At 43.5% G+C, this 10,495-nt stretch overlaps 1 protein-coding gene across 4 annotated transcripts in view; it reads right to left on the bottom strand.

The window, feature by feature from the left end:
• LOC118396756 (semaphorin-3E-like) overlaps positions 1–10,495 on the bottom strand; it is a 53,133-nt gene that overhangs the window by 1,353 nt on the left and 41,285 nt on the right. The window contains exons 9-17 of one of the 4 annotated variants that reach the window (XM_035791170.2): positions 9,291–9,360; positions 9,059–9,203; positions 4,733–4,958; positions 4,367–4,458; positions 4,199–4,240; positions 3,648–3,814; positions 3,366–3,433; positions 808–941; positions 1–721 (exon numbers count right to left, since the gene is read on the bottom strand). The exon at positions 1–721 is cut by the window's left edge and continues 1,353 nt beyond it. In XM_035791170.2, coding sequence (XP_035647063.1) covers positions 113–721; positions 808–941; positions 3,366–3,433; positions 3,648–3,814; positions 4,199–4,240; positions 4,367–4,458; positions 4,733–4,958; positions 9,059–9,203; positions 9,291–9,360 — 1,553 coding nt within the window. In that variant the 3' untranslated portion in view covers positions 1–112. Of the gene's footprint in view, positions 722–807; positions 945–3,365; positions 3,437–3,647; positions 3,815–4,198; positions 4,241–4,366; positions 4,459–4,732; positions 4,959–9,058; positions 9,204–9,290; positions 9,361–10,495 lie in introns of all 4 variants that reach the window. The other 3 variants (XM_035791169.2, XM_035791167.2, XM_035791168.2) reach the window with 3 other exon arrangements.

The raw sequence follows: 10,495 nt of genomic DNA, 5'->3' as shown, positions 1-10,495 counted from the left end.
AAAGAAGACAGTGCCACATTTTAGCTTTGTTGGTTGTAGTATTCTCTACCTGTCCCAGTGTGTGTGTGTGTGTGTGTGTTGTACAGTCCCTACCCTCTCACTCTCTCCCCCCTCAGTTGTCCAAGGTGTGTCTGGGGGCTCGGTGTGGGTCTCCTTTCCCCCTCCCCTTCCTCTCTCCTACTTCCATTGGCTGGGTGTATCTGCGTTTAGTCTTCCTGCGTCTCTTCCCTGAGCACCAGACCCTCTCACAGTACTCCTCCACCTGCTGGGAGTCCCCATAGCCTATCAGCTGGAGAAACTCCTTGTACCACAGCTGTGAGGAAGGGCCTGTTCCTGGGTCTGGCAGCCTGGATGTAGTACCAGGGCCTGTCAGCCTGGAGGTAGGGCCTGGAGCTGGGGCTGGGGCTAAGGATAACCCTGGCAGGGCTCCTTGTAGCCTGGAACTTGGGTCAGAGTTGGAACCAGGGTGGGGGCCTGTAGAGGTATCTATAGGGAGGTGACAGGTTGCTTTTTTCTCCCCCTCTCCCTCCCCCTCCTCCCCTGTCCTGTGTATCAGGGCTCCAACCTTCTGCCCTCCCAACACGTGTAGCGTGACCCTCAGTAGGGTGTGGACATAGCCATGTTCCACCGTCTGACACACGTACACACCAGCATCCCCGCTCCGAACACGCAGGAACAGCAGCCCGTGGGTTGTGATAACTACACGCTCATCACCTCCGACCTGGAGGTATGGAGAGAAGGGTAAGGTTAAAAAGAGATGGGAAAGCAGGGAATAGGGGAGGAAAGTGATGTTTGTGTGTGTCTCACCTCCTCTCTTTCTGGGTCCCTCTGTATGTACCACATGACTCTGGCCTGTAGAGAACGAGGGGTACACTCTAGTAGAGTACTGTTACTCTCCACCCCATACACCTGCCTCTCCGCTGCACCCTGGTACTGCTCCCCTACTGAGACATCAGGAGACATTAGATGTGAGATATAAAAAAGAGGACAACATAGTAATTCAACTTACAGTGATCTCTTTTATCCTCATGCCTGTCACACAAAGCTTCTCTATACACACTTCTCTATCATCCACAGGTACATTTTTTTATGGACCTGAGCTTCAAAATTATGAACTGCATGAAAACATACCTCATAGGAGGTAAATCTCAGATGGGACAGCTTCGCACACACACACACACACACACACACACACACACACACACACACACACACACACACACACACACACACACACACACACACACACACACACACACACACACACACACACACACACACACACACACACACACACACACACACACACACACACACACGAAATGTCAGGACTTTTTGGAGTGTAGAAATGTTTGATCATTAAAATATTCCTATATTCCTTAACCCAAAGATTTTCCAAAGATTGGTAAACTGCCACGGTCATCCCCCTCTTCAAAGGGGGTGACACTCTAGACCCAAACTGTTGCAGACCTATATCTATACTACCCTGTCTTTCTACGGTCTTCGAAAGCCAAGATTACCGCCCATTTCAAATTCAATCGTACCTTCCCAGCTATGCAGTCTGGTTTCAGAGCTGGTCATGGGTGCACCTCAGCCACGCTCAAGGTCCTAAACGACATCATAACCACCATCGATAAGAGACATTAATGTGCAGCCGTCTTCATCGACCTGGCCAAGGCTTTCGACTCTGTCAATCACCCCATTCTTATTGGCAGACTCGACAGCCTCGGTTTCTCAAATGATTGCCTTCGCCTGGTTTACCAACTACTTCTCTGATAGAGTTCAGTGTGTCAAATCGGAGGGCCTGTTGTCCGGACCTCTGACAGCCTCTATGGGGTTGTCACAGGGTTCAAACCTCGGGCCGACATTCTTCTCTGTATACATCAATGATGTTGCTCTTGCTGCTGGTGATTCTCTGATACACCTCTCCGCAGACGAGCGGAGAGGACAACTAAAAATACCTAGGTGTCTGGTTAGACTGTAAACTCTCCTTCCAGACTCACATTAAGCATCTCCAATCCAAAATCAAATCTAGAATTGGCTTACTGTATCGCAACAAAGCATCCTTCACTCATGCTGCCAAACATACCCTTGTAAAACTGACCATCCTACTGATCCTTGACTTCGGTGATGTCATCTATAAAATAGCCTCCAACACTACTCAACAAACTGGATGCAGTCTATCACAGTGCCATCTGTTTAGTAACCACAGCCCCATACACTACCCACCATTGCGACCTGTACGCTTTCGTTGGTTGGCCCTTGCTTCATACTCGTCGCCAAACCCACTGGCTCCAGGTTATCTACAAGTCTCTGCTAGGTAAAGCCCCGCCTTAGCTCACTGGTCACCATAGCGTCACGCGCTCCAGCAGGTATATCTCACTGGTCACCCCCAAAGCCAATTCCTCCTTTGGTCATCTTTCCTTCCAGTTCTCTGCTGCCTATGACTGGAACAAACTGCAAAAATCTCTGAAGCCGGAGACTCGTATCTCCCTCACTAGCTTTAAGAACCAGCTGTCAGAGCAGCTCACAGATCACTGCACATGTACACAGCCCATCTGTAAACAGCCCATCTATCTACCTACCTCATCCCCATACTGAATTTATCTTGCTCCTGTGCACCCCAGTATCTCTACTTGCACATTCATCTTCTGCACATCTACTATTTCAGTGTTTAATTGCTATATTAAAATGACTTCGCCACCAACGATATTTATTGCCTTAACTCCCTTATCTTACCTCATTTGCACTCACTGTATATAGACTTTTTGTTTTCTTTTGTTCTACTGTATTATTGACTATGTTTTGATTATTCCATGTGTAACTCTGTGTTGTTGTAGGTGTCGAATTGCTATGCTTTATCTTGGCCAGGTCGCAGTTGCAAATGAGAACTTGTTCTCAACTAGCCTACCTGGTTAAATAAAGGTGAAATATATATATATATATATATATTTTAAACCCCCAACCCTAAACCTAACCCTAAACCTAACCCTAAACCTAACCCTAACCCTAACCCTAACCCTAACCCTAACCCTAACCCTAACCCTAACCCTAACCTTAACCTTAACCTTAACCTTAACCTTAACCTTAACCTTAACCTTAACCTAACCCTAACCCCAAATACCATAACCTTAAACCTAACCTTAACCCTAAACTTAACCCTAACCCTAACCTTAACCTTAACCTAACCCTAACCCCAAATACCTCGAACCTTAAACCCTAGTTGTAACACTAAATCGAACCCTTATGCTTAAAATAGCATTTGAACAAATTCAGGACTACCTTTTCGGGACTTTCAGGCGAAATATTAGGACTGTGGGTTCTTGATAATGTACGAAAACAAACACACACACACACAGACTGACCATCAATCTGTAGCCCGTTGCACAGCTGTACAGCGTTGCCATGGCGAACATCCTGTCTCCTGAATCGTCTACTGAGAGAAAGGGGTAAGGGAGGAGGGTGTTAGGTTGGCATTTGAGAGAGTGAGATAAGGACAGAGAGGAATTAGAGAGGATAGAGGTGCTGGATGAGGTGCTAATGAGTGATATGTAATCCCTCTGCACCTCTGTGCTTGTGCACATGTGCACGAGTCTGTGTCTGTGTGTGACTGTACATGCCTGTGTGCCTCTGTGTTTGTGTCTCACCTCTTGGTGTAAACCCCAGCAGGGTAGTATCGTGAGCAGGTGATTCCATCCCAGGCGCAGTAAGGGTCCCTCGCTAGGCAACAGTCGGCACACTCAGACCCGTACAGGTCACACTGATGGAGCCTCACCTGAGCCACACCAACCTCAGAACCCACATATAGCTGTTGCTATGGAAATGACAAAACAGGGACAGAAATGAATGAAGGTACACATTGGAGTATATATCAAGCACAGGAGGATGGTGGCACCTTAATTGGGGAGACAGGGCTTGTGGTAATGACTGGAGCGGAGTCAGTGGAATGGTATCAAATACATCAAACACATGGTTTCCAGGTGATTCCATTTGGTCCGTTCCAGCCATTAACATGAGCCGTTCAGCCCTCAGCAGCCTCCTGTGATAACAAGAACATAAAATGCATTACATTACCCACATTCAGATGTCAATACACTGTGATCCTGTGGTTAGATGAAGGTACTACAGTTTTAAACAACCGCACAACTTTGTTTTTTAAATTAATTAAACATTTTAAGACAATACATAGTTTTCATACCCGTTTAGCTGATATGATGATCTCAGTTATTGGAAAAGGGACCTATAAAGAAGTCAAATATATATATTTTTTAACTTCCACAATTAAATCAAATTGTTGAGTGCCAATCTTCTTTATGTGTGCAATGACTATTGTTTGCCACATGGTGGCGGTGACTAACAACAGTACCTTGAACACCTGCAGTTCCTCCAGCAGCACTTCCTCTATGGTGTCTGTGTCTTTGTTGTAGATGGTGATAACCTTCAACACCACAGAGTCGCCTACGGGAGAGAGTATCATCTGATGTAAATGTAACCCTTTCACCAATACAACCACCCATTCAGAAAGGAAATCCAAATGGAAGAGTCAAATTTTTGTCAAATTTTTGGAGATCAAAATATTTTAAGCAAGTTCTCATGAAAGACAGATTGAGTGACTTTAATCATTTGAATACTTTGAACATTGGGCATACATGAGTGATACTGTATGCCCAGTGGAGGGAGCACTAACCCTGAAGATACAGTACACAGCACTGGACAATTTAAGGATTTGTACCTGTTCCTATATACAGAACATGATAGTGTCCATCCTGGGCCTGGACACGGTCCACAGCGATCTGAGTCAGTCTCCTCCCCCCTGGCTCTGTCTGCAGTAGAACTGGTCTGCGGTGGAGGGGGAGGACCGGGCTAAACATGACGGGGTGGGAACGCACAAATCGCAGAACCTCATCAGGGAACTCCTTAGAACCTGAGAACCCACCACCATTCACCTCACTGGCACACTGGAAAGAGAGAGGAAGGGAAAGAGATGGAGAGGGAGAAGTGATAAAGAGAGAGAGAGAGAGAGAGAGAGAGAGAGAGAGAGAGAGAGAGAGAGAGAGAGAGAGAGAGAGAGAGAGAGAGAGAGATGGGGAGAATAGATTCTGGAATAAGAAAATAGCATTACACTGTGATAGACTACAATGATTCACTGACGTACCAGACATCCCTCCTGCCCTGCAATGCTCAAACAAGCTCTGAGAGCCAATGCTGACATAGTTGTCTATTTTTCATTATATACTGTATACAGTACCAGTCAAAAATTTGGACACACTTACTCATTCAAGGGTTTTCTTTATTTGTACTATTTTCTACATAGTAAAATGACAGTGAAGACATCAAAACTATGAAATATCACATATGGAATCATGTAGTAACCAAAAAATATATATTTGAGATTCTTTAAAGTAGCCACCCTTTGCCTTGATGACAGCTTTGAACACACTTGACATTCTCTCAACCAGCTTCACCTGGAAAGCTTTTCCAACAGTATTGAAGGGGTTCCCACATATGCTGAGAACTTGTTGGCTTCTTTTCCTTCACTCTGCGGTCAAACTTCTACCATCTCAAATGGGTTTTTTGGTTACTACATTATTCCATATGTGTTATTTCATAATGTTGATGTCTTCACTATTATTCTACAATGTAGAAAACAGTAAAAATAAAGAAAAACCCTGGAATGGGTAGGTGTGTCCAAACATTTGACTGGTACTGTATATACAGTGCACTTGGAAAGTATTCAGACCCCTAGACTTTTTCCACATTTTGTTACGTTACAGCCTTGTTCTGAAATTGATTAAATGTATTTTTCCCTCAACAATCTACAAATAATACCCCATAATGACATGTCATGCAGATTCAGAAATGTTTGCAAATTTATAAAAAATGTAAACAGAAATATCTTAGTTACATAAGTATTCAGACCCTTTGCTATTTCCTGTTTCCATTGATCATCCTAGAGATGTTTCTACAACTTAATTGGAGTCCACCTGTGGTAAATTCAATTGATTGGACAGGATTTGGAAAGGCACATACCTGTCTATATAAGATTCCACTGTTGACAGTTCATGTCAGAGCAAAAACCATGAGGTCGAAGGAAATGTCCGTAGAGCTCCGAGACAGGATTGTGATGAGGCACAGATCTGGGGAAGGGTACCAAAACATTTTTGCAGCATTGAAGCTCCCAAGAACACAGTGTTCTCCATCATTCTTAAATGGAAGAAGTTTGAAACCATCAAGACTCTTCCTAGAGTTGGCCGCTTGGCCAAACTGAGCAATCAGGGGAGAAGGGCCTTGGTCAGGGAGGTGTCCAAGACCCCAATAGTTACTCTGACAGAGCGGAGATGGGAGAAGTGGAGATGGGAGAACCATCCAAGAGGACAACCATCTCTGCAGCACTCTACCGATCAGGCCTTTATGGTAAAGTGGCCAGACGGAAGACACACCTCAGTAAAAGGCTCTTGACAGTCTGCTTGGAGTTTGCCAAAGACTCTCAGACCATGAGAAAAAAGATTCTCTAGTCTGATGAAACCAAGATTGGGCCTGATTGCCAAGCGTCATGTCTGGAGGAGACCTGGTACCATCCCTACGGTGAAGCATGGTGGTGGCAGCATCATGCTGTGGGGATGTTTTTCAGTGTTAGGGACTGGGAGACTATTCAGGATCAAGGGAAACATGATCAAAGCAAAATACAGAGAGTTCCTTGATGAAAACCTGCTCCAGAACGCTCAGGACCTCAGACTGGGGCAACGACCCTAGGACAACGACCCTAGGCAAAACAACGCAGAAGTGGCTTCGGGACAAGTCTCTGAATGTCCTTGAGTGGCCCAGCCAGAGCCCGGACTTGAACCCGATCGAACATCTCTGGAGAGGCCTGAAAATAGCTGTGCAGCGATGCTCCCCATCCAACCTGACAGAGCTTCAGAGGATCTGCAGAGAAGAATTGGAGACACTCACCAAAAACAGGTGTGCCACGCATGTAACGTAATACCCAAGAAGACTCAAAGCTTTAATCGCTGCCAAGGTGCTTCAACAAAGTACTGAGTAAAGGGTCTGAATACTTATGTAATGTAATATTTCAGTTTTTTATTTGTAATACATTCTGCTTCATCATTATGGGTTATTGTGTGTATATTAATTAAAGAAAAAAATGACTTAATACATTTTTGAAAATTTTGCTGGAATGTAACAAAATGTGGAAAAAGTGAATGGGTCTTAATACTTTCCGAATGCACTGTATATGAATAATGCTGTCAGTAACCCCTCCAAAAAGTAATTTATAAAAATGTTTAATTTCCTTATGTACTAGGAAGCTAAGTATTTGTTTCTTGTGCTTCAACAATGTGATTGATCAAAGTGCCTCAGGACTTGAAAAATAAATCATTGAACTGATTGAAAGTATAAGGGAATATAGTGAACAAATGCCGTGGTCAAGGCACCAGTGCAATGAGTGGAGCTAACTCAGAGGTTCAAAAGCGCGTCTCAATTTTAGTTTAGAAAGCGATCTCACTGCAGAAGTGACGGTTACAGGGATGGTTAAAAACAGCTTGATTGCAGTAGGAACATCAGGGAAATTGTGCAGAAGCGAGTGGTGCTTCAAATACAGCAGTTCTGCAACATCTTTAATTGAGCTTCTCGCATTCTCCTTTGTTGTTGTTGGCAACCTCAATACGTTACAGAAAGAGATTAAGTGTCCAGGTAGGTCTGGGACAGGTCGTCTGGATACTGGACATCCAACAACTTGGCAGATGCAAACAGATGATCATCTTTAGCGACCAACTGTTCTTGAGGGCTCAAACAAAAAAAGCGGTTTGCGATTTTGTTCATACTGGTGAACTGGCCTTTGAGTTGTGTGGTTGCAAAATCAACAGTCCCTTATCTCTGGTATATCTTGGCATGCCTCATTCAAGATACGTTCAAATTATGTGAAGCACAATGGACATATAATGCACAATGTCTCAGGAAAGATCGTTTGGGTTGTCAATACTCAATATAGAAAACGGTTGGGCCGGCAACCTGGACCTACAGGCCGCTGTGAAAACATTTGCACATAAAAATGCAAGGCGACGCCGTCGCATATTGCAGCTCCTATAGGCCTCTACATAGAAAAAAAGAGATTAGCATTAATAATACAATCTTATAAAAAAGGATTCCAAAAAGCTTATTCAGCTGTCCCCATAGGAGAACCCTTTTTGATTCCAGGTAGAACCATTTTGGGTTCCATGTAGAGCCCTCTGTAGAAAGGAGCCAAAATGGTTCTACCTATAACCAAAAGGGTTCTTCAAAGGGTTCTCCTATGGGGACAGGTTTAGGTAGAACCTTTAGACTGGTTTTACGGACATTTTCTATCCAAGCTGGGAGAGAGCTCGAGGACGGCTCATGTCATGCAGATTCAGGTAGGCTATACAGGAGTGTGGTATATTTTTAAGAAATACGTTGGTTGCTGATTAGTATGCTGTTGTCTCTAACATTCATTTCACAATCTGCAATGTTTGAATTTCCAACTTTAATACTGAACCAGTAATTACATTGTTGCCACCAGCCAGCAGTCTAAATGGACGCCCTGCGACACCATGTGCTGGGAGGTCCAGAGAAACTGCTTTATGCCAGTGCAATGATTGCTACTAAAGCTGTGTGTTACTGTATAAAAACATAATATAGCATGCTTGTATTGGATTCAGGCCTAGATTGTCCTCTTCCCTGATGTTAGCTGCAGAGATAGCTACAGTAGCTATGACATTCACAGGAAAGGTTCTACAACAACTTGTAACACTATGTATCTGCAAATGGCGGCTGCCACAGACAGGGGAGCGCTGAGAATGTAAAATTCTGCTGATTGAATATCACCTTGATCTAAATTATTGTTGAAATTGTATGGTTTGGATATATGGAGTTTGCTGTGATGGAGGTGCACCGCTTAAGCAAATTCATAAACGACCTTATCATGTTACATCCACCATGCAGTGCTTGGACCCTTATTCATCAGGTTTGGAGAGGCAATCAGGTATATTGCTAAGTCAGTAGATGTTGTCGCTGTGGGGGTGGCTGTTGGAACAGGACTCACAGATCCGGGACGTGGGTAGGGGACCCGGCCTTCGTAGGGGGTCCAGTGGTGCTCTGGTCTCTCCCGGTGGGCAAACTGGCCGTTGAACGCTGCTCGCACATCATCCATGTGGTACACACACACCGCATAGCCCTGGAACACAGCACTATGGAGGGGAGAGAAATGTATGTTGATATGTTCATTTCAATATACCAGTAAATGGTATGAACATTAAAAACATGACTCAGCTGACCTTGTAGTGCTGAAGAGGCCAAAAATCTCTGGATTCTTCTCATCCTTGTTCTTCAACACAAATACATCCTCTGAAATGTGACATTTAATAACAGATGAATTTATTTGGAATACATGCATAACAATCAGCTAATGAGGCATGATTTCGCCTGACAGAGTAAATGTTCTCACTCGTCAGGACACCGTTGTTCAGAGGAGCTAGCAAACATCACATCTAACACAATCACTTCAAACTGAAGCTGGAAAGACTGTAAACTAGCTGCAATTTGTTTCATTTGACCTTTTTTCAACTGACCTTTTTCTGTATATATGCCTAAGAATTATGCCAGCTGATTCATTATTTTAGCTGGCTGAGAAACGCTTCCTGATTTTCTGTCTCATCCTGACTCCTGAAATGTTCATTACTATGGGACAGCTGAAGATCTCATTTTAATATTGAAACAATGTTGCAAATGTTGAAGAGAAAGACAGCAAGTTTTACGCAAATATCCTCCATTGAAAACTAAATGTTAGTCTAAAAGTAATGTGAGATCATTTCTAGATGCTTTTATAGTGGAGATCAAGTTTATACATTGCCTGGCTGGGTAGATGAGACAGTGGATTGTGCAATCAGATGGAACAGAGTAAATAGGCATTTTAACGTCATAGATTTAGCCGGTTGTAACTTGTGAAATAGACACCTGCTGAAATGCAGTTTTGGCAAATCAGTATTCAGGATTAGACCAACAAATAACTAAACTTACACAAGCAAGAGAAAACAATTCAGACAGAAAACAAGAAAGGTAGGCTTGGTTTATGTTTTAAAACATCTAGGTACAACTAGCCAAGTGCAAACTAGCTGTAACATCTACTGTATCCAGCTGTAATCAACTAAGATGGATACATTTACAAGCCCCAAGCTCAGCAACCTTGCTATCAAATATGCAGAAGGTATTGGCAGTGAAGCAGGGAAGAAAAAATTTAAAGCAAAGGTTTTAGACGAGCACCCAGAGACCCTAAGAGCAGACTTTATGCTACAAAAAGACAAAGAAATCAATGTGGATCTTCTATTTTTCACTGAACGTCCAAATGTTTGGCATGCAGCCCAGTGCAAAGCAAACAAACATCTTAAAATGTCTGGAAACAAGACCATGAGACAGTTGTATGTGGACACAACCCCAAAATTGAATTCATATTAATATATATAATAATGGAACAGTAATGATC

This window comes from Oncorhynchus keta, chromosome 17, assembly GCF_023373465.1.
Source record: "Oncorhynchus keta strain PuntledgeMale-10-30-2019 chromosome 17, Oket_V2, whole genome shotgun sequence".
NCBI lineage: Eukaryota > Metazoa > Chordata > Actinopteri > Salmoniformes > Salmonidae > Oncorhynchus > Oncorhynchus keta.
Note: the sequence above shows the minus strand (reverse complement) of the source record. Positions and strands in the feature narration are given on the sequence as shown.